This window comes from Glycine soja, chromosome 3 (genome assembly GCF_004193775.1).
Source record: "Glycine soja cultivar W05 chromosome 3, ASM419377v2, whole genome shotgun sequence".
In the NCBI taxonomy this organism is placed as follows: domain Eukaryota; kingdom Viridiplantae; phylum Streptophyta; class Magnoliopsida; order Fabales; family Fabaceae; genus Glycine; species Glycine soja.
In genome coordinates, this window is record NC_041004.1 from 41,689,804 (window position 1) to 41,714,907 (window position 25,104).

General features: G+C 32.4%; 2 protein-coding genes, 1 long non-coding RNA gene and 3 pseudogenes across 3 annotated transcripts; 4 read left to right on the top strand and 2 right to left on the bottom strand.

Moving 5' to 3' along the window:
* The first annotated feature begins 12 nt into the window (after window positions 1–12).
* On the top strand, window positions 13–2,823 carry LOC114405290 (annotated as a pseudogene).
* Window positions 2,824–5,213: 2,390 nt separating this feature from the next.
* Window positions 5,214–6,952, top strand: LOC114407131 (UDP-glycosyltransferase 73C6-like). Its single transcript, XM_028370110.1, has one exon. The coding sequence runs from the start codon at window positions 5,214–5,216 to the stop codon at window positions 6,678–6,680; it is 1,467 nt and encodes a 488-aa protein (XP_028225911.1). The 3' UTR covers window positions 6,681–6,952.
* A 2,679-nt stretch (window positions 6,953–9,631) lies between these two features.
* On the top strand, window positions 9,632–11,492 carry LOC114407132 (annotated as a pseudogene).
* Window positions 11,493–11,871: 379 nt separating this feature from the next.
* LOC114405547 lies at window positions 11,872–13,563 on the bottom strand. Its single transcript, XR_003665262.1, has 2 exons — window positions 13,461–13,563; window positions 11,872–12,230 (listed from the first exon to the last, which is right to left on the bottom strand). It is a non-coding gene; the product is annotated as an uncharacterized LOC114405547 (long non-coding RNA).
* Window positions 13,564–18,238: 4,675 nt separating this feature from the next.
* Window positions 18,239–20,593, top strand: LOC114407133 (UDP-glycosyltransferase 73C6-like). The gene has a single exon (XM_028370112.1). It carries the CDS (start codon window positions 18,326–18,328, stop codon window positions 19,787–19,789), a length of 1,464 nt encoding a protein of 487 aa, XP_028225913.1. The 5' UTR covers window positions 18,239–18,325; the 3' UTR covers window positions 19,790–20,593.
* Window positions 20,594–20,824: 231 nt separating this feature from the next.
* On the bottom strand, window positions 20,825–24,811 carry LOC114405291 (annotated as a pseudogene).
* Between the last annotated feature and the right edge of the window lie 293 nt (window positions 24,812–25,104).

Below are 25,104 nucleotides of genomic sequence, written 5' to 3' on the forward strand. Positions count from 1 at the left end.
AATGCAATCTGCATGCGGCAATCTTTGATGATCAAAACCAATTTGGAGCTGGCATTTGTTTTCGAGATGTTGCAGGAGATTTCATCAAAGCAAAAACAGCTTTCTCTCATGGTATTCCAACTCCGGCAGAGGCAGAAAGCTGGGCTCTTCTCCAAGCTATCCAATGGGCAGCACATCTTGGTTATGAAAGGGTAGTTTTTGAGAGCGATTGTAAACTGGTTGTTGACTATGTCACTCATGACACCAATGGTATATGAGTACATCTAACTTGCATGTTCTTATAGCAAAATGTAGAGCAAGCCTTTTATGAATTCCAAAGTTTAGGACGAGTTTTTATTAGAGGACAAGTTTTATTACAGCATCTCTAATGAGTGTACTTACATTAGTTACTTAACTTTAAGTAAGGTTGCTTAAATTTTTTTCTCACTAGAATATATGAGGTGAAGTTACTAATATATGTATTGTTGTTTAACAATATTATACTATAAATAACATATTTTTAAGTATTGTAAGATCTCATTTAGCCTATAAAATATTGAGATGTGGACCTATAATTACTTGGTACTGGTTGGTACAAATATTATTAGCATAGCATTATTCTCAATCTAATTACAACTCTCGTGGGCGGCTTGTGATCAACAAAGGACATGCTGATACATACAAATAAAAACTTTCCAACTTGAGGTATTTGCTCCGATGGAAGATTCAAACCAAACAGACAAAAGGCGAGGAAATTTTCAATACACCGTCTCATAATCCAACGTAATTGTGTAGAGCTTACATCACCAATACAGCCACCTATATAAATACCCTAAAAATAAACAAGTTGAAGTATATCCATTGTACCATATCAATTCCCATGTGAAGAAGCTGGAGTACCAGATGGATGCGAGAATCTCGACATGATACCTTCACTTGGCACCGCCGCTAGTTTCTTTAGAGCAGCAAACCCTCTACAACAACCAGTGGAAAACCTCTTGGAAGAGTTAACACCACCACCAAGCTGCATTATCTCTGATATGGGTTTACCGTATACAAGCTACATTACTAAAAAATATAATATTCCCAGGATTTCATTTGTTGGAGTAAGTTGCTTCTATCTCTTTTGCATGTCTAACACACGCATTCATAATGTTATGGAGGGCATAACTAATGAATCGGAGAACTTTGTTGCGCCTGGTATACCTGACGAAATTGAAACGACCATAGCTAAGACGGGAATAACAATTAATGAAGGCATGAAGCAGGTTAGTCATGCAATGTTTGAAGCTGAAAAGGAAGCTTATGGGATGATCATGAATTCTTTTGAAGAGTTGGAGCCAGCATATGCAGGGGGATACAAGAAGATGAGAAACAATAAAGTGTGGTGTTTCGGACCTCTATCATTTACTAACAAGGATCATTTGGATAAGGCTGAAAGAGGTAAAAGGGCTTCAATTGACTTGTTCCACCTCAAGTGTTGGATTGATTGTCAAAAGCCAGGGACTATAATATATGCATGCCTTGGAAGCATATGTAATTTAACACAAGAACAGTTGATAGAACTTGGTTTAGCCTTGGAAGCATAAAAAAAAAACCCTTCATTTGGGTTATCAGGGAAGAAAATCAGTTAGAAGCCCTGGAGAAATGGGTTAAGCAAGCCGGATTTGAGGAAAGAATGAATGCTCGCGGCCTTCTAATTCGAGGTTGGGCTCCACAGTTACTAATTAGCACACCCTGCTATTGGAGGGTTCATAACAGACCCGGGTTGGTGTCGGTAAATATTTGTGTTTTAATTTAAAATTTATAAATATATATTAATTTTATTTTATAAAATAAAATATTTCTTTTAGATTTTCTTAAAATTTTGTTTTAACAGGTCAATTAGTTTGTTATGTTTGTTGTGACGATTGTAAGTTGGTTTTTCAACCGTCATAATTTCAACGGTGGTCATATTTTGTTTGTTGCTTAAGATGACATGTGTCTATATATTCTCTTTCCTCCTTTCTAAAAAGAGATGACAGAACTCTGGTTTCTTTCTCCCAAAAATTTGTCTCTTTCTTCTCTTATAAAAAACTTATTTTTGTGAGAGTAAGAGCATTGATGTTTAGAAGGTTCGGGAATCCTTTCGCTGCACACGATTGGAACCAACGAGTTGTCGTATATTGGGAGAGGAGCGTAATCAAATTTTACTAACAGTGCAATGGGGCGTTTTCTCTTTAAGGATAGCATTTACGCGCTTCAACCCAAGCTATTTAATTCTTTCCCCTAATTTATTTTTTCCTTGTGCTCATTGTAGGTTATAATAAGCTGTCAATTAAATTTATTTTAGTACTGTTATTTTGTTATTTAATTTAAGACAGTGCATCTTCTTCGTATTTATTTTCTTTCATTTTATTTTATTTTCTAACAGTTGGAACTCCACCTGAGGCAATATGTGCTGGGGTGCCAATGGTTACATGGCCACTATTTGGTGATCAGTTTTTGGATGAAAGCCTAGTTGTTGAAATATTGAAAGTTGGAGTGAAGGTTGGGGTTGAGAGTCCTGTCAAATGGGGCGAAGAAGAGGAAATTGGTGTGCAAGTGAAGAAAAAAGATATTGAAATGGCAATAGAAAGTTTAATGGATGAAACAAGTGAAAGTGAAGAAAAAAGAAAAAGGGTGAGAGAGCTTGCTGAGATGGCTAAAAGAGCGGTAGATAAAGGGGGTTCATCTCATTCTAATGTGACCTTGCTTATCGAGGATATCATGGGAAAAATCAATTTCTGTATTGGAACCCCTTTCTGCGTTGGGGTCCATTTCTACACTATCAGCAAATACAAGTTTCTTTTCAACTTCCAATAACGGATATCTGCATTGATATTTGCTCCTGTCTTTCTTCAATTCGGTATCTATCTATGCTTTGTTTTCTTTTCTGTTAGGCTAAGACGTATCTGAGTTTTGCTCCAGAGTCGAGAAAGAGTATAAACTATAAGGGTTCGGCCCACCCTTTATGAATGAGTTTATTTAAACTTATTTTTTTTTTTAAAAAATCATTTATTTTAATAAAATGAATAATTTTTTTTTAGTGTGTTTGTATGAATTATTTTTGTATTAAAAAAATATTTTCTACTTATTTTGAGAAGCAAATCATATTTGTTTATTAAAATAAATTATTGACTTGGTTTTTTTTATATTTTCCAATATTGCATTCCACTTGTAGGTTTCTAAGTATTTTATGCTTCTGAACATTTCATTTTATTGCATGGTGATGATAATAATAATATTTTTTTTTACTTTTTAAAATAAATTACCCCTTCTTAGATCCATATGGTCCTAGCTTAGGCATAATAAGCCTTAGTCCCATATGCATGAGGCTAACTTGCACTTGGTCTCTAGTCATACCTCATCTATTTTGTGTCGCTTGCAAGAGCCGAGCTTAAACAACCTATGCAAAGTGTTATTACTAATGGTTCTGTTATTACAAACCGAAATCAGCATCACTGTGAGTTGCTGTGAAGCCCGAATACATGAAAAAAGGAAAAGTATAGGTGTCACACTTGTAAAAGTATCGGTGTCGTACTTGTATCTGACACCGATACTCCACGGATATGGCCACATACGTATCCTAGGAGTATTCAATTTTTTTTTTAAATACAAGATACGATTGGGATACGGCTTAGATACGACTTTCTAAGGTTACACACGGCTTCAATACGACTCCAATACAACTCGGATACGGCTACAACATTTAACCCCTTTTTTTTATGATTTTTTAAACGCAGAAGCTTTATTATTTCACAAAACTCACTTGCTTCTCTTCTTCTCTAGGCTTATGAAGCTCAAACCCATTTTCTTTTTTTCTCCACACTACTTGGCAAAACACTATACCAAGTTGAAAGCGTTATAACATAATAAAACTTACCTCTTCACCAATCACAACTCAACACCTTCTGTAACAGCAATTATTTTCTCTTTGTGGTAATTTTGATAGGTGCGTTGGTGAGGAAGGAACTGTTCTGTTCTGTTCGAGTATTGCTCCCAAAGGACCTGTTGTGCTAATCCACTCTCACAGGTTTTAGATTTAGAAATTATTACGCTTGATTTATTTTACAGGTGGATTCTTTCGGATTATATTTTGACTCGATTTAATCTAGTTTAAAATTTAATATATACTTTGACTTAAGTAATGTTTTATATAACATCTTATTATATCTATATTTATATTATTTATGTTGAAATATATATTATAAAAGTTATTTTCTTTTAATAAAAAGTTAAAAACTGATTTTCCTAACAAATGCAAGGATGAATGATATTTGTAACAACCTATTTCATGTTAAAAAATGTTAATGGGGTTTTAGGAGTTTTGTAACTAACTACTAGATGATTGACGAAGTCTCCTCTCACTTTACAAAAATTGAGCTTATATTCTAAAAAAAATAAATCAGTAAAGCATATATATAATTGGATTAATTTCCCTTAAAATTTGATAAGGTACCTTGCCACTTAACGATCAAAGATATTTCTGTAAATTTGGAAAAAAAGCTCACGAGGTATTAATGGAAGAACAGAGATAATAATAGAACAGAGGTAATAATGGAAGCTCAAATTATATATAACTTTTTATATATTTTATTAATATATTCAAGACGTATGATATCTTTAATTTTAAAATTTTATCGTATCTCTATATATGTGTTGTATCGTATCTCATATCTGTATATCTATATTGTATCGTATCTCGTATCTAGGCTTCATAGGTGAGTTGTGAATGACATTGTCTATTGCAGTATTGCAACTTTGTTTCATTTGGAGGTTGTGTTTGGAAAAAAGCCTATATATTTTTTAAAAAAAGTAAAATTTTCTCCAATTACCTCATATGCTAGTTAGCACTAATAGGAAGAAAAAGACAGAAAAGAGGGTAAGCATTATGCATTGGACGGAGTTATTCTGACTCTAATTAGTAATTACAACTCTTTTTGGCCGGCTTGTGATCGACAAAGGGACATGAAGATACATAAAAATCGAAACTTTCCAACTCCGTGCATTTGTTCCAGCAGAAGATGCTAAACCAAACAGACAAAAACCGGCAAGGAAATTTTCAATGCACTGTCTCATAATCCAACGTAATTTTGTAGGCACTTACATGGAGTTACCTCAGCAATAGAGCATGTATGATGTGTATAAATACCGTACTAATAAACAAGTTGCAGTAAATTCATTCCATTGTACAATATCATTCCACAACAAGAATGGGTCCCCAAGAACAACAACTCCACTTTGTCTTGTTTCCATTGATGGCTCAAGGCCACATGATCCCCATGATGGACATTGCAAAAATATTGGTGCACCGCAATGTTATTGTGACAGTAGTCACAACACCACATAATGCAGCTCGTTTCACTTCAATCTTTGATCGTTATATTGAATCTGGGTTCCAAATCAGATTAGCTCAACTTCAGTTCCCATGCAAAGAAGCTGGAGTACCAGATGGATGCGAGAATCTCGATACCATACCTTCACTTGGCATGGCTGCGGGTTTCTTCAATGCAACAAACTTTCTACGTGAGCCAGCAGAAAAACTACTTGAAGAGTTAACACCACCACCTAGCTGCATAATCTCTGATATGTGTTTACCATATACAAAACACATTGCTAGAAAATTTAATATTCCCAGGATTTCATTTGTCGGAGTAAGTTGTTTCTATCTCTTTTGCATGTCTAATGTACGCATCCATAGTGTTATCGAGAGCATAACTGCTGAATCGGAGTGCTTTGTTGTGCCTGGTATCCCTGACAAAATTGAAATGAACGTAGCTAAGACAGGAATGACAATTAATGAAGGCATGAAAGAGTTTACTAATACAATGTTTGAAGCTGAAACAGAAGCTTATGGGATGATCATGAATTCTTTTGAAGAGTTGGAGCCAGCATATGCAGGGGGATACAAGAAGATGAGAAACAATAAAGTGTGGTGTTTCGGACCTCTATCATTTACTAACAAGGATCACTTGGATAAGGCTCAAAGAGGTAAAAAGGCTTCAATTGACGATGGCCACCTGAAGAGCTGGCTTGATTGTCAAAAGCCAGGGAGTGTAATATATGCATGCTTTGGAAGCATATGCAATTTAACACCTTCACAGTTGATAGAACTTGGTTTAGCCTTGGAAGCATCAGAAAGACCCTTCATTTGGGTTTTCAGGGAAGGAAGTCAGTCAGAAGCATTGGAGAAATGGGTTAAACAAAACGGATTTGAGGAAAGAATCAGTGATCGTGGCCTTCTAATTCGGGGTTGGGCTCCTCAGTTACTAATAATATCACACCCTGCTATTGGAGGGTTCATAACACACTGTGGTTGGAACTCTACCTTAGAGACAATATGTGCTGGGGTGCCAATGGTTACATGGCCACTATTTGGTGATCAGTTTATGAATGAAAGTCTAGTTGTAGAAATATTAAAAGTTGGAGTGAAGGTTGGGGTGGAGAGACCTATTACATGGGGCAAAGAAGAGGAAATTGGTGTGCAAGTGAAGAAAAAAGATATTGAAAGGGCAATAGAAAGTTTAATGGGTGAGACAAGTGAAAGTGAAGAAAGAAGAAAAAGGATAAGAGAGCTTGCAGAGAAGGCTAAAAGAGCTGTAGAGGAAGGGGGATCTTCTCATTCTAATGTGACCTTGCTTATCGAGGATGTCATGCAAAAAGTCAAGAGAGATGTGTGATAGTCTCATTTATCATAAACCAATTTGAAAAGGCCACACTTTGTAGTTTATCACTTAATTATCCATCTTTTGAATGGTGTACAATGACATCTTTCAAATTGATTCATAAGGTGTGCAAGTGAATACAACTTTTATATGCAACTGTTTCGTTTCAACAGTACTAAATATGTAACCCATTACTCTCTAGCAGTCTAGCTTTTAGTATTCCCGCATATTGATTGAATTTCTTGTAAAACTCAATTTCAAAGGCAGAATATTACTTGATTAGCTGAGGGGAAATGTCATTTTCATTTTATGCTATCAACGAAAGGTATATTGGTTTGGACAGTTAAAGTTTTGGCTTGATTTTTCTATGAAGCTGGATCATATACGAGCACTTCTTGTTAATATATGCCAGCTAGATGACCAGCCATAAATTTTTAAAAAGGATAAACCGATTGGTATGTCCTGTTTGTATTCCCCTGTCAATTATAATTAGACTAACATTATATAGTATGCAACTAATAATAAACAAATAAGTGCAGTAACAAAAGAGAGAAAACCAATTTCTGTATTGGAATCCATCTCTACACCATCAGCTAGTATTACATGTTTTGTTTCAATAATAGATACTCGCACTGTTATTTTCTCCTGTCCTTCAATCCCTTGTCTTTCTATGCTTTGCTTTTCTTTTTTGTTTGGCTGAGACCCTGTCTTAGTTTTACTCGAGAATAAATATAAGGGTGTGTTTGGTAGAAAGGAAAAAAATAATATTGAAAAAATATTTTATATTTTAAAAAAAATTTATATCTTTTACATTTTATTTTAATTCATCAATTTTTTCTATTTTCATCATCTTTATTTTTATCCTTTAAACTAATCACATCTTAAATATTTTAATCACTAAGGTCATGTTTGATAAGTTACTCAAACACTTATTAGAGAAGAAAAAATGATAAGAAATTTATTTCATAATGTTAAAATTAACTTTTGCGTAAATTAAAATTTACTTTTTGTAAAAGTTACATGATTTTAACTTTTTGAGGAAAACTGATTTTAATATATAAGTTAATTTTAACTTATAAAAAAAAGTTTATTTCTTTTATTCTTTCACTATGAGTTTTTATACAGAAATTTTTTTAAACTGGACATAACTTATTCTATAGTGATATGAAGCTATCAAGGTCCAATAAATTCAAAGATCTTTTGCAATAAACAGAAGACCCATCAACAAGAGCAAGCACTAAGAAACAATTTTTAAAGCTTAGTCATTTAGTTGCAAACTAAGTCTCACCTAAACTAAAGCCCAATTAAAAAATTGTCACATCTCTATCATTTGAAAATAATTTCAGCAAATTTAAAAATAATAATTTAGAGAGCAAAATGACTCCAACACTTAATAATCAAGGTACACTTAAAAAATCAATTAATTCCTATTTTCTTAATTTTCTATTAGTTTTAGTACTTAATTTTTATGTCATTAATTTAGATACACATTACTGACATAATTTAAACACACACAAGTCATTAATAATTAATTATTAATGTTTAGACATATTACTTCCTAAAGATCAGACATATTACACATTTATTATTTTCGTATTTGAACTTTACACAAACCCATTATGTTAGACTTTCCTTTACAGTAGTAGTACCTGTTGAAGATGTACTTTTGTAACTGTATAATATTTTATTTTTTAATTTTTAAAATAGAATTTAGTAAATAAGTTGATTCCCTATGTTTTAGGAGTAAGACAGTTTTAATGGATTAGCCTAGTCAAATAAGTGATTCTTATCTTTAAGGAACAAGTTAGTTTTAATATTCTGTTTTACTAATATCTTGTTATCTAATTAGTTTATCTTTTGCTATTTATTGTATCGCTGTTGAGAACAATTTGAATTAGAATAGAATAATTCTATTTCCTCCGCATACGCATTGTCTCTCTTCTCTCCTCTGTTTTTTATAATTTCCTCCACAAAACCAACAGTACCCCCTTTCTGTGTTAATCCCATTTACCCAATATAATCACCTGTTAGTTACATGGTGCTTTAAGAGAATTTTTATGATAAAAATACTCTTGTCTTCTTCTCACCATCAGTTTAAATCATATATTTCAGGGGTTTTTCATGTCTTTGTTGGTTTTTATTTGATTTTTGTTGACCAAATCGATTTCTTCATACCCTTGTTTGATTTCTTCATGTCTTCGTGAGTTATTAATCGTGGTTCGTGAGTTTCTTTTGTATTTGTGCTGAAGGTTTCCCAATTCGATATAAATCACAATTTGTCTCACAATTAGGTGCATTTTTTTCCTTTCTATATCTATTTGATGCGTTTTCTAGGTTAAAGGTTTACAATGTGGGTTTGTTGGGTGCTGTTTTGTGATGTTGGGTGGTGTTATTGTTGCTCATTGTTTTCCAAATTTAGAATGCTATATCATTATATTTTTGTTTTAAAGTTTTTGTTTGTTGATCGTAGGATATTTGACAAAATGTCTCATCCAAGGGATGCTTCTCCTAACAATGATAGTGGGGACCTGGTATTTGTGAAAGGTAATTTCAACCTTTTACAACTATACTAACAACGTTAATTAACGGATTCTATCAAGGATACAAAAGAAATGCATTTTAAAAAAGAAGATACACGTGGAATATATTCAATCTTGAGGGGTCTAAATCAAACTATATCACCTTTTTGACATTTTTTATTTATCAGGGTATGTTTTTTAATGCTATTAGGACAAAAAGCATTTTTACTGTAGTGTTTCCTCGTTGCTTTTGCAAATGGCAACTATATAGTGTTTTGTCTGCTGCTATTGAAGAACAGAAACATGAGTTGACCTTAGCAAACTTGGACAATAAACACGAACATAATCCAAAGTTGTTTATGTAAGCGCTTACGTGATCAATAGAGACCTAAAGATGTGTGAAAAATGAAAATCAATCACTTAGCACCAAGCACTTGGATGAGTTGGCGTGGGATTGTTCCAAACTAGGAGTTTTGAGTTTGAGTCTTGAATGTATAATTGTATTAAATATTTGGAGGAAGAGCTTTACCGTCTTTAATAATTTTATCCAACTCGAACAAAATTTTCACCTACAAGATACTTGTGGATAGACAAAATAAAAATGAAAATCACTTACAAATAAACAAGTTGAGGTGAATTAACTCACCCTACATACCATTCTACCATATCCTCCCACCCACACACGAATGGCTTCCCAAGAACCTCAGCTTCACTTCGTCCTGTTTCCATTCATGGCACAAGGCCACATGATTCCTATGATGGACATTGCAAAAGTATTGGTGCAACACAACGTTATTGTGACAGTAGTCACCACACCACATAACGCAGCTCGTTTTGCATCAACGACTGATCGCTGTATTGAAGCGGGGTTTCAGATTAGAGTAGCTCAACTTCAGTTTCCAAGTAAAGAGTCTGGATTACCAGAAGAGTGTGAGAATCTTGATATGCTACCTTCACTTGGAATGGGGTTCAGTTTCTTCTGTGCAGCAAACATTTCATGGCAACCAGTGGAAAAACTATTTGAAGAGTTAACACCAGCACCAAGTTGCATAATCTCTGACATGGGTTTGCCTTATACAGTCCACATCGCTAGAAAATTCAACATTCCTAGGATTTGTTTTGCCACTGTAAGTTGCTTCTTTCTCCTATGTTTGCACAATTTACAAACCTATAATATGATGGAGAACAAAGCTACTGAACCGGAGTGTTTTGTTTTGCCTGGTCTCCCTGACAAAATTGAAATAACAAAAGGCCATACAGAACACTTAACGGATGAAAGATGGAAACAGTTTGTTGATGAATATACTGCAGCTAGCACTGCTACTTATGGTATAATTGTGAATTCTTTTGAAGAATTGGAGCCAGCATATGCAAGGGATTACAAGAAGATCAATAAAGATAAAGTATGGTGTATTGGACCACTATCACTTAGTAACAAGGATCAAGTGGACAAGGCTGAAAGAGGTAACAAGGCCTCAATTGACGAGTGTCACCTAAAGCGTTGGCTTGATTGTCAGCAACCAGGGACAGTAATCTACGCATGCCTTGGAAGCCTATGCAATTTAACACCACCACAATTGATAGAGCTTGGTTTAGCCCTGGAAGCATAAAAAAGACCCTTCATTTGGGTTATCAGGAGAGGAAGTATGTCAGAAGCAATGGAAAAGTGGATTAAGGAAGAGGGATTTGAGGAAAGGACCAATGCTCGAAGCCTTCTAATTCGGGGTTGGGCTCCTCAATTGCTAATATTATCGCACCCTGCTATTGGAGGGTTCATAACACATTGTGGTTGGAACTCTACCTTGGAAGCAATATGTGCTGGGGTGCCAATGGTTACATGGCCACTATTTGGGGATCAATTTTTTAATGAAATTTTGGTTGTGCAGATATTGAAAGTTGGAGTGAAGGTTGGTGCTGAGAGTACTATCAAATGGGGCAAGGAAGAGGAAATTGGTGTGCAAGTGAAGAAGGAAGATATTGAAAGAGCAATAGAAAGTTTAATGGATGAGACTAACGAAAGTGAAGAAAGAAGAAAAAGAATAAAAGAGCTTGCAGAGGTGGCTAAAAGAGCTATAGAGAAAGGGGGATCCTCTCATTCTGATGTGACCTTGCTTATCCAGGATATCAAGCAAACGATCAAGAGAGATGTGAGATAATCTCATTTGTCATAAACTAATTTGAAGTAAAAGGCCACAGATTGTAGTTTATTCACTTTATTATCTATCTTTTGAATGGTGTACCATAAACTCTTCAAATTTATTAATAAGTTGTGCTAATTTTTGTTGGCAGATATTTTGTTTTAGCAGTACTGAATATGTAATTTACCATTGCTTTCTAACTTTTAGTATTCCCGCAAATTGATTAAATTTCTTGTAAAATAGAATGTCAACAGCAGGATGTAATTTGATTAGACGGTCAAAGTTTTGACTTGTTTTTCCTATGAAGTTAGATCATGCACGAAAACTAACGAATCAGATATCTTGTTTGTTTGTATTTCCCTGTCAGTTATAATTAGACAAACATTTTAAAGGTGCATTATTAATCAGACTTATTAGTTGTTTACGAGTGTCCAGTAGGTAGCAACCACAAGGGTTCATTGTCCTTGTACAGACATAATAAAAATGTGCAGAAATTAAAGTAGCACAGGGACCATTTTGTTTATGTGAATAGAAGGTGCAAGCTCATAGTTACAAATGGATAAGGAGAAACATAATTTTATTGAATAAAAATCATTTTAAGAAGTTCAAATCTTATACATATAGTTGCAAGTAAATCTCCAACTAGTTATATATACATAATACTTCTCAAATTGCGGGAAAACTTGCTCAACTTCTTCCACTTGACATCCCCATATTTGTTCTCTTTTTATTTTTCACATATATATACCAGCGCTTAAGACACATGACTCGTGAGTGTGATGGTAAATTGCTATGATTTGTAGATAGTGACACTAGCAAGGTTCACCACTTTTGGCATCCCTGTGTCTATACACACGACACACCAGGTGCAAGCCCCATGCATAAAACATGCATTACTCAGGTGAATTCTGCAATCATAAAAAATACTATAAGCAAACGTTGAAAAGTGGTGATTTAAATTAGTAACTTTGAATTCTCCTTAATTTGTACTAGGAAATACGTAACAACAAGAGATCATCTTTGGCGAGTTAATAAAAACACATTTTCAAAATAATTTTTGTTTATAACTAGTAAAAATTATCAATCAATAAAGTTAATAATCCTAACTCCACTGGTTACTTTTTGAATCAAGAAGCATGTTAATATGTCTCCTGCTTAATGTTGATATCCCAACTCTACTTAATGTTAATATGTCTCCATGGTTTTTGGAGGCAATATGTCTCCATGTTAACAGACGAGATTTAGATCCTCTGCAGACTGCAGTTATTTTAATTTAGAAATTATGGGTTTTCTTTAACCCCATCACAGACTAATCCGAATCAAATAAAGTATAAGAAACGTGACTAGAATCAGACCCTATAATTACACATGACTCCACAAAATGTGGTACTGGAATGCCTTGTGTCAAATTTTATTTGGACTGAATATTATTTTTAAATTAAAAACTTAATTGTTATACTTTAATTAAATTGTTTATAATGTCTCTGTTTCCATTTAATTTAATTTAATTTTAGTTTTTAGTTTAATTTTTACTTAATACATATTTATTTGTACACTTTTTTTTATGTTCTGCATTATTTTCAACTTGGCAAATGGTTTGAAAACAATTCGATCCATGCGATTCTGTATATAGAAAAAAAAATGTCAATAAAGACAACCTTGCAAAGTTACACTAAAGAAAGTTAAGTTAAACTTGGGTGGAAGAGGAACAACACTCTAAACTAGCAGTACTCCTATCAAAAGCAAGGCATACTGCTATTTTATCATTGTCGAAAAATTTATAGACTGATCAAGAGATTCATACATCGTTTCTATTTGTTTATGATTAGAACAGAATCTGTCTGAAAAAGTTTTGAATCCAATGCCAATAGAATTACCATCTTCTTATTCCAGATGCACCAGATTCTATAAATAAAAATGTATAAATATAATCCAGACAGAGATTCTGATTATAAACATGTTCCTCGAGAGACAATATTTCTGTGGGTTTATATTATACATATTTCTATGTCTCTATAGCTATATTGATTCTTCATAACTTTTTAAAGGCTCGGAAACTTCATCAATTAATACATATTAATGGGATACATATTGGATACGAGAACATAATTAATTTATTTTTTCAATTAGGAACTAACCCCGCAATTTCTTGAATAAATAATTTGCAATTTGAAGCTGATGATCCACCGTCTTTAACTGCCTTATGAGCCATTTCTTTTATCTCTCGAGCTCTGTTCCCCATCCCTACCTTCTCCATAGCTGGTCAATAGCCTTTATCACATAGATATAGTAAATCAGTTCCGCCTCCTAACAAAAACTCCACGTGTCATACTTGCTGTATTTACACTTTTTTCTTCTTCTTTTGTTTGCATTTTAAAAAAGCAAAATTATAAATTTCATCCTCGTCTTAAATTTATGATTTTGGTGTTCTTATAATTTATGAATTTAGTTTTTCAATTTTCTCCAATCACTTTATTTTAGCTCTTAATTTCAAAATTAGACATTAATTATTATTTATAATCATTTATATATATTACATATTTATTGAATATTAATTTCATACACTTAATTAATGTTAATTTTTAATAAAATCATATGACGATTAATATCCAATAAAAATATAACATGATAATGAAAATAAACAATTAACAATCACATTTAATTTCAAAATTGGGAATTGAAACAAGAGCATGACAAGAAACAAGAAAACTAAATCCGTAAAAAAAAATCAGAATTGAGACAAATAAAAAATCAAATTTATAATTTTACTTTTTAAAATATTTGATTCTGTTTTGCTTTTCTTTTGCCGTACAGATTACGAGCCTCTGGTCTAGTTATCAACCAATAGGTAATTAATACGAATATATATATTGAATATATATTAAATAGTATAGTACATATTTCTTAAAAAAATACTGTACAAATTTTGTTTAACGCTTTTACTCTAGATTTTTATTGAGTAACGGTAAGGGAGTTAATTGTTCCCTCTGTCACATAATAATTGTGTTTTAAAAAATAATTATTATTTTAATTTTTAATATATTATGATAATATTTTTTTATCTTTTATAATATTAATAATATGAGCAATAAAAATTTAAAATAAATTAATGATGATAAGATTAATTTTATAAAATTATTTTTTATTTATTTATTAGGTTTGATAGATTTTGCGAAATAAATTAGAATCACAATGATAATAGTACAACAATATTTAACTTCCTTCGTTATTATTAATATTTTTTGTTTTGTTTTAAAGGTTATTTTTTCTTCTCAATTCCTTCATTACTTTGTCACTTCCTCTTTCTCATTTATGATTGATATTTAAGACTTTTCATCAAATATTTTTTAAAATAGATATGATATCAATTCAAATAACACGTTGAAATCAAAATAAGTGGAAGCATAATCAAATCGACCTAAAACAGTTTTAGTAATATAAAAAATTTATATAAGATCTACTTCAAAGGATTAATTTATGTTAATGTTTTTTTAGATAAAATTGTATTTTTGATTTCCTTTATCTTTAGTTTTGAATTTGGTCCTTTAGTAATTTAATTCATAAATTTAGTCTCCATATTTTGTAAAATTGTGCAATGTTAGTCCCTCAAACAACACAATATTGTACTTTGACACATTAACCAAGTAATATTGAAGGTCACGTGTGATGTTCTTATTAATCAATGAAAACAACAATTCATTTCATATTTTATGGAATTGACATCCAATCAGAACATGAAAATAACAGTCATCATCACATAAGAACGTAACACGTGTCAGTCAACATTACTTATTGGCCGTTAACATCGTGGCCTGCGGACCAACATTATAACCAAATTTGTGAATTAAATTAGTGGAGGATCAATCCAAAACTGAAAATAATCTGGAAGACCAAATTTATAATTTTACTTTTTTTTATCATTCATCAATCATAAAATATTTTCAACATAATTTATAAAAATAATTTATAAAATAATTATTACAATCTATAGATATATCTAAAAGAATAGTCCATTAAAATTATATTTGTGCCTCTTTAGTTGACTTACACGTATCATTTTTTTGATTTTGATCTTTTCAGGTAGAGGAGCTGTCAAAACAACCAACCGATACATTACCAAAAAGGTGACAGCAAAATCAATGACGAAAAAGGAGGCTGAGACAGAGCATCAATTGCTGTTCTAACTTTTTCAATTTTTCTTCTTTTAAATTAATCCTCACTTTACATTCTCATGCAATTTAAATTAATTATTACAGTCAATTTTACTTTTTTTATATAGCTAAATTGTTTGTACAAAAGTACATAAAAAAAACCAGATATTTATGTTGTTTAGTCTGGGAAAAAATGATTTTTTAAAATGAGTAATTTACTGAAGATTATTTATGTTGTGTAGTCTGGAAAAAATGATTTTTTTAAAATGAGTAATTCATTGAATAATTAATGGATTTTAAATATTTTTTATATCATCGTTTAATCAAAAGTTAAGAAAATTTATTAATTATTAAAAATAGATGCTAAAAATAATTTCTGATTAAAATTTTTTTTTGCTAAAATAAATATGATATCAATTCAAACAGCACATTGAAATCAAAATAAGTGGAACCATAATTATATCGAGTTAAAACAGTTTTTAGTAATATAAGAAATTTATATGAAATTTAATTTAAAAGATTGATTTTGATTAATTTTTTTTTATCATTGATCAATGATAAAAAAAATTTCAACTTGTAAAATAATTAAAATAATTATTACAATTTAATCTATAAAGTATCTATAAAAGAGAGTACATCATATATAAATATATAAAAAAAGTATATAAATATTTAAAAGAATAGGCAAGCAAAATAATTAATTTACAAGAATATATAAATATATAAAAGTTAATTTAAATTTTTTATAATTTAATCTATATAATATAATGATTTAGGTAAAATTAACAAAGTTTACAACTCATTGTCATTCATTTTTCAATAAATAAATGGTTGGTCTAATTATATGTCTCCAGTTATTTTATATTATTAATGCGTGGCTTAAATAAAATAAAAATCTGAATTTTAAAAACTAAAAAGAGGATGAAAAGAGCATGAAACATACATTGACCTATGAGTGTTATTTGAAGGAGAATATAAATGGAGATGTCCATTTTTTTAATTAATGTAGAAAGATCCAACTAATGTCCTTCACCGGAAAGTATTTTCAAAAAAATAAAAAATGATTTTTATATTTTTTCTTAAAATTTTTTATACTTTTATTCATATTTTGCTTTTTAATTTAAGTATAATTTCAGGAAAAAAAAAAAAAGCGGAGCGAAGCTGTGCACTGATTACTGACCAGTATCCTAACTAAAAACTCCACGTGTCATACTTGCTGCATTTACACTCTCTTTTCTTCTTCTTTTGTTTGCATTTTAAAATATTGATTCTGTTTTGCTTTTCTTTTGCCGTACAGATACGGGCCTCTGATTTATCAGTATAAACCAATAGGTAATTAATACGAATATATATATATATGTATATATATATATATGTATATTAAATAGTATAGTACATATTTCTTTTAAAAAAAATACTGTACAATTCTTGTTTAACGCTTTTACTCTAGATTTTTATTGAGTAACGGTAAGCCAGTTAATTGTTCCTCTGTCACATAATAATTGTGTTTAAAAAGAAATAAATTATATAAAAATAATTATTATTTTAGTTTTAATATATTATGATTATATTTTTTATTTATATCTTTTACAATATTAATGATATGGACAATAAAAATAAATTAATAATAATAAGATTCATTTTATAAAATTATTATTAGTTCTGCGAAATAGACTAGGATAACAATAATAATAGTATAAAAATATTTAACTTTCTTCATTATTATTAATATTTTTTCTGGTTTTTGAAAGGTTATTTTATCTTCTGAATTCCATCATTACTTTATCACTTCCTCTCTCTCAATTTATTTTGATTTTAAAAAAATATAGAGAGGCACTTGTCGAGTATCAATAAAGATTATATATATATATATATATATATATATATATATATATATATATATATTGATTAAAATAATTTATTTTCTTAATTTCTTCATCAATTTTAAAATTATCGTCTCTTTCGATTATCTCTATTTAATATAATAAAACATTGGTTTTTAATAACGAAAATCTTCATTATTTTCTTTAACTTATGTTCATTTATAAATTTTATTTGAATTTAAAACTATTCACGCAATGCGTGAAAAAAAGTTACCAGTATATATATTTATAAGTTTCTGAAAAAAAATTTAATATTTTTTTCTCCAAAATACTCTTATTTAATATTTATTACTAATGATGTTAGTATCCAATATCAAAGTATTAAATAAGGATATTTTAATTTAAGTATAACAATTTTTAGTTTTATTAAATATTTCTTAATTCTAATGTAATAACTTTAAACATAAAAAATATAATAAAAAAATAAAATCTACCATTAAATTTTTACATTGGCAAAGAAACTAAATTTTTTTAATCATGTTCAAACCAAAGGAACCTTCGATTTTGGCGGAAAGCCACACAATCCTAATTTACATAGAGTAATGATATAAAAATATTTGTTTATTTTAAACACTTCACTAATAATTTTTATTTTATTTTATCTCTTCATATTACATAAGAAAACTTTATTATACTTATATTTTTTTTCTAATTATTATCTCTTATCTCTTATGGATAAGTCAAGGACTTTTCATCAAACATTTTTCATCCACATAATATTAATTGGTAGATTTTGAAGACGTGTTGACTTACAATACTTAAAGTCTTCCACTAATAACAAACCATGCCGGCTTGACTCATAACTTTGCATAGGTAGGCGCTTACATCACACAGAAATAGCTATAGCATACTTTCTATTTGAAGTGTCTTTAATATCTCTCTGTTGAAATACTTTATCAAAATGATTTAATAAACAAGTGCATTTGAGAATTGAAAATAGTGTCTGTTATTCGACCAATCTAAATCCAAATGGCATCCCAAGAACCTCAGCTTCACTTTGTTCTGTTTCCTCTCATGTCCCCAGGCCACTTGCTCCCCATGACAGACCTTGCAACAATATTAGCACAGCATAACATCATTGTTACCGTAGTCACAACCCCACATAACGCTTCTCGTTTATCAGAAACCTTTAGTCGTGCTTCAGACTCAGGGCTTAACCTCAGATTAGTTCAACTCCAATTTCCATCCCAAGATGCTGGATTTCCAGAAGGGTGTGAGAATTTTGACATGCTTCCTTCAATGGGTATGGGTTTGAATTTCTTCCTTGCTGCAAACAACTTTCTACATGAACCAGCAGAGAAAGTGTTTGAAGAGTTAACACCAAAACCAAACTGCATAATCTCTGATGTGGGTTTGGCATACACAGCCCACATCGCCACCAAATTCAACATCCCCAGAATTTCTTTCTACGGAGTTAGCTGCTTCTGTCTCTTGTGGCAGCAAAAGTTGGTCACTTCTAATCTTCTCGAGAGCATAGAAACAGATTCAGAGTACTTTCTGATACCTGACATCCCTGACAAAATTGAGATCACCAAAGAACAGACGTCAAGACCAATGCATGAAACCTGGAGCGAGTTTGTCGACAAAATGGCTGCGGCGGAAGCGGTTACTTATGGCGTGGTCGTGAATTCTTTTGAGGAGTTGGAGCCAGCATATGCAGGGGATTTCAAGAAGATCAGAAACGATAAAGTGTGGTGTGTTGGCCCTGTTTCACTCAGAAACAGGAATCAATTGGACAAGGCTCAGAGAGGGAACAAGGCCTCAAGTGATGCGCACAGTTGCATGAAGTGGCTTGATTTACAAAAGCCAAATTCAGTAGTTTACGTGTGCCTTGGAAGTATATGCAATTTAATTCCGTTGCAGTTGATAGAGCTTGGTTTGGCCTTAGAAGCATCTGAAAAACCATTCATTTGGGTTATCAGGGAGAGAAATCAAACAGAAGAGTTGAACAAGTGGATTAACGAATCAGGGTTTGAAGAGAGGACAAAGGGAGTGGGTCTTTTGATTCGGGGTTGGGCTCCTCAGGTACTAATACTATCACACCCTGCAATTGGAGGGTTCTTAACACACTGTGGTTGGAACTCTACCATCGAAGCAATATGTGCTGGAATGCCAATGCTTACGTGGCCGTTGTTTGGGGATCAATTCTTCAATGAGAAGTTCATTGTGCAGGTACTAAGAATTGGAGTGAGAGTTGGGGTGGAAACTCCTGTGAACTGGGGCAATGAAGAGAAAAGTGGGGTCTTGGTGAAGAAAGAACATGTTTTGAAGGCTATACAAGTCTTAATGGATGAGGGAAATGAAAGGGAAGAGAGAAGAAAAAGGGCTAGAGAGCTTGCGGAGATGGCTAAGAAAGCTGTAGAAGGAGGATCTTCTCACTTCAACGTAACCCAGCTAATACAAGATATCATGCAACAGTCCAACAAAGACTAGTACTAACGATCATCTTCGGTTATCAAAGGCATATTAATATATATACACTATTTCAGAAGAAGTTCCTAATTAGCTTGCAGAGGGTTGTAACATATACTGTGTGGCAAGCCTGTGAAGGCTCGAGGAAGAAGAGTATCCTGTGTAAACTCGAGTGATTACTGTAATAAATTAATCCTACTGGAAACAAAGAATGGATATAATCATATAGACTAAGGATTTGAGGGTGAAATATACCTTGAGCTAATTGAAGTTTTAATTTTATATGTTTGATATCAAGTTTAAGCAAGGCCACCTTGAAGGACTAGGGAGGCAAGAAACAAATTTAATATTTTCTGTGTTAGATGTGGCATCTGAATCAGCAATTGGTTGTTGCTAAAATGGTGTTGCTTCTTGTGAAATATACATATCCTCTATCATGGGTGAATGATCAACAATTGATACTGGTGGAGCATGGTATATGACTTTCCTATGCTAATGCTCAAAAGAATCAACATATATTGGCTCAAGTTGAGCTAATACTCCTACAACCATATGAGCATCTGATCTAGCATCTTGTTCATTATCCAAAGAAGCTTCAACCGCTACCACTTCCTTGTTTTGAGTTGATACGTCTTCATCTTCTATGATTTTAAAATCTCAGTTTCCCAGAGCGTGTGGATAAACTTTTATTTAGAAGTAGTATTAAGAGTAGGGATTGCATGACTACCTTGTCTGTTAGTTAACATTAGATCTTCCCTTTCTGCTTATAATATTAAAATGTATTTTATATTACATCGAGTAATATTTAGCAACGCATTACCCAAATAATGAGACTGATATTTATTTAAAGTTTTTCTTTAACCAATGCTTTATATAATTTTGTCCCTTTATCCAATATCATAAATTTGATCACAACACATAAGACATGTCTTCGAATAGAGTTCAGTTATTTGTTTCTAAACACTTGGGCGAATATGATGAGAACAAATATGATGAAAATTTTATATCGTAATGCATTTTCCACTCTCATTCTATCAAAAGGAGGCTTTAGAGAATATCACTAATGTTAGTTGATTCATTAAATGTGTTATAAGTGGACTAACATCATCAGCAAAAATATAGGGCAAGAATCCTTTGGCACGCTCACACACAAATCAAGATAACAAAAGATACCAATATATATCTTACTGATTTGCTAATAAGCAAATAAGGAACTTTTCATGAAATAAGATATATAAAATATATGTTTTTGATAACTGAAGATAATCCTTAGTCTTTGTTTTTTTTTACTGTTGCATGAGATCCTGGATTAGCTGGGTCACATTGAAGTGAGAAGATCCTCCTTCTACAGCTTTCTTAGCCATCTCCGCAAGCTCTGTAACCCTTTTTCTCCTCTCTTCCCTTTCATTTCCCTCATCCATTAACTTCTCTATAGCCCTCACAACATCTTCCTTCTTCACCAAGACCCCAGTTTTCTCTTCATCGCCCCAGAGTACCTGGCTTTCCACCCCAATTCTTAGTATCTGCACAACAAAACTCTCATTCAAGAACTGCTCCCCAAACAACGGCCACGTAAGCGGATATTGCTTCTAAGGTTGAGTTCCAACCGCAGTGTGTTAAGAACCCTCCAATTGCAGGGTGTGATAGTATCAGTACCTGAGGAGCCCAACCCCGAATCAAAAGACCCACTCCTTTGATCCTTTCCTCAAATCCATATTCCTTAATCCACTTCAATCCTTCCCTCTTGGACTGGTGTCTTGCCTATTACTTGTTAATTAATACTTGGCTGAAAGAAATTCAGGGTTTTGTGTTGCAAAACCAAACAATAACAGTGTACATTAAGCTTGTATATTTCTTGCGAATAACAATAATGGAAGCTACGAATTCAATCCTTCAGAACTTTTAGCCTTCAGTTGGGTTAAAATAAATTAAGAGCATAAATAGTTTTAGCAGATATATTTTTTAGTATATCAAGAGTACTGCAGTGAGCTATGCCAAAGTGACATTTTAGGACATATGTTGGCATCATGAATATATTCGTATGCTATCAATCTCATGAAACGAATCACACACGGCATATGTGATTATTCAAAATTCTCGCAGAAAGGAAAACGACGTATGTTCAAACACCTACATAAAAGAAAAAATTAGAGAAAATGAGAAATACCCCATGAAACCCTTAATTAAAAAAGAAAAGAAGAAAGTTTTGTATATCTTTTCCTCCTAAGTTTTTTTTTTTTTTTTGCAAGGCAAACTGACAGTCCTTTTTTTCGTCGGCTATATACTCTTTTTTTTTTTAACAGGACCAAACAAGAGAACCTTATTCTCTTATCAGTTTCTTTCTCTCCTCTTTTACCAATATCAAACACTGTTAACTATTAAGCTGCGTAAACAATATTTTTTTTAACTTATGAACGAATACTAAAATTACTTTTTAAGTTTTTAAAATCTTTTAGAAAAAATCCATACATATATTATCCAGTATATTAATCAATTTAAATGTATAGTCATCGATATTGTAATGCATTAAAAATTGTAAAGCAAAGCCTACATAATCCGTCAACGAACTAATATCCGGAAAAAGATATTTTATTTTTCAAAGCACTTGTCCGAGATCAAGAACTTCTGAACTTGTATATTAAACCAAAATCAAAATAGAACACCTGAAATTATGAATGTGTTGAATAAATGATTTCAATCATAATTGAATTAAGTTTTAAAATTGTTCGACTAACAAATTTTAAACTCCTTTTTAAATGAGATATCATAGGCTCAGAAATGATAGGCTCAGTAGTCAATGATTTTTAAACTTGAAAGATAAAATCAATTGCAATAAATAAATGAAATAAAGGAAGAGAGAATTACAAACTTAATTTATACCAGTAAATTCTTTACAACTTTTGAACAAAGCTTTAGATTCCTCACCCTAGTGTTTAAGACCCTTACAAGTTAAGAGATGAACAATCTCTTAATTACAACTGAGTTTTTTAAATATATAGAAAGATTTCTCTTCTTTAAAGTAGATAATACAAATTGAAGGTTCTAAAAAAATTCTTAATAGATTTATAAATGTTTGACCAATATTTGTTTTGAGAGAATTTTTACAATCAAGTTCTCTAAGAATATTCTTTATGTCTTTGAATTAAAGACATAAATATATATAAACCTTTTTGTGGTTGTTCAAAAATAATTTGAAGAGATGTTTTTAAACATCTTTTGAGATTCTTTCACTAGTAATGAAGTACTTTCCTGTTAATCGATTACTGAAAAACTTCGTAATTAATTACACAATTCATTAGTTAATGATTGAAAATTCATTTTTTCCGGTCACGATGCTGATATGAAAAAACAGAATCGGAAGTCACCCTGCGTCCATGGCATAGACTGGCACGAGCACAATATTCCCCATCTCTTACACAATTCATTAGTTAATGATTGAAAATTCATTTTTTCCAGTCATGATGCTGATATGGAAAAACAGAATCGTAAGTCACCCTGCGTCCATGGCATAGACTGGCACGAGCACAATATTCCCCATCTCTAATCACACCTCGTAATCCCGAAGCCTATAATAATGACAATAAACACAACATATCAAACTATCAACTCTAAACAATGTGGGCAAACAAAATACTAAAGCAACCTTTTTCAAACAGAGCACCGAGCACCATCTAGAACGATAATTATGAAATAATTTCACAGGTCCGAATTCTTAGATGCTCAAAGAGCTAGATATAATAATACTAATAGCCGTGTCCCACTTTGAAAAGGTTATTGAATCTTAACGCTTCTCCTAAGTTCTAATGGTTCATTTAATTAACTAACTATTCACTCAATAAGTCCCAAATTACTTCTTTTTAAATAAATAAGACGTGATACAAACTTTTTTGGTTGTGGAGAATATCCCGACTCTGTCAGACCTAGAATCAGTCACTAATGACTGGAGGTATGAAAATCCATTTATAGAGCTGATTTTTTAAAATAAATTTTCTTTGGTATACAGAAATTTGACTTAAGGTGGTGTGATTCAATTGGTCCAATAATATGTGTGAATTGTTGTAAAGTTTCTGATTGCTTCTGATATTTGACATTCATGCTACACACTATGTTAGTGACGTGGCACAATTTGTCTACTACTAAGTAAAAAATAAGTTTACCTTCAATTTAAAATACATTCTAATATTTCCCACTAAAATTGATAACTAACATACAGTCTTACTATGAAAAAAAAGCAACTTCTAATATTTATTTTTTCCAGAATGTAATCTTCTTCCATCACGCAGAGCATATGAAAACGAATGAACCTTCTTAATGTGATAGCAACAACAGCCCAGATAACACCAGGCCGACAGGAACACACAAGAAACCAACATACCTGCACGATTACATTTGATTGCACCCTTTTGGAGAGACCCTTATCGACTAACATTACCCATTTTGTTACTAGCCATTATACTAGTTGTTATTCTGTTATTCCTTTCTGTTATCGCTGTCATCGCTGTCCTATTTCTGTTATGGCTTTAAGGGTCAGATCATCAGTGTATATCACTATAAATACATCATTTCAATGAAATAAAAAAAAGAATTAAGAAGGTAATCATTAGTGTAGTTTAGCATAACTAGCTTTGTCTTCGCAACAATTTGGTCTGACTTGTCGTCCATGACTGCCTCCCACGACTGCCTCTACATGCCGGAACTCCTACCCACTCACTATAGCCACCAGACCACCCTAGACTGCCTTGAAGAGGCTGTATACCACCTCACCCCGAACCTATCCACCATGACCACCCAAACTTTGGAGATGACCACCAAGACTCTAGAGATGACCATCAAACTTGACGTCATCCTTGACTGGCTATCCACTCTCACACCCAGTCCCTTTCATCCCAACTCATTCCCAACAGACACACCACCACCAATGGAGACATTAACAATAGAGCCACAGAATACAGAAATTGACCTCCTGAGTCTTCGCTCCGCTTTCATCACCACCGTGGACACCAAGAAGCGCATCAACCTCAGCCCCGCAATGCAGTTACGCATGCTTGAGCATGCCGACTCCATCTCCCTCCATTGCCGACAACCCTGTCTCTCCTCTCTTAATCTCTCTCCCTCTCGCTCCTGTGACGGCCAGAGGAACATTCGCAGTCACAATCTCTCACTCGGTCCCTGTCGGGCTCCTTCTTGTATCTACCGTTCTCACTGTGGATCACGTCGTCGACCCTCAACCTCTTGCTCTGTCCATCATCGGCAATGATGTCCGCCGCCACACACGCCACCACATCCACCACCACCACCACCGAAGCCACCGCCTCCACCACAACCATGACTGGCAC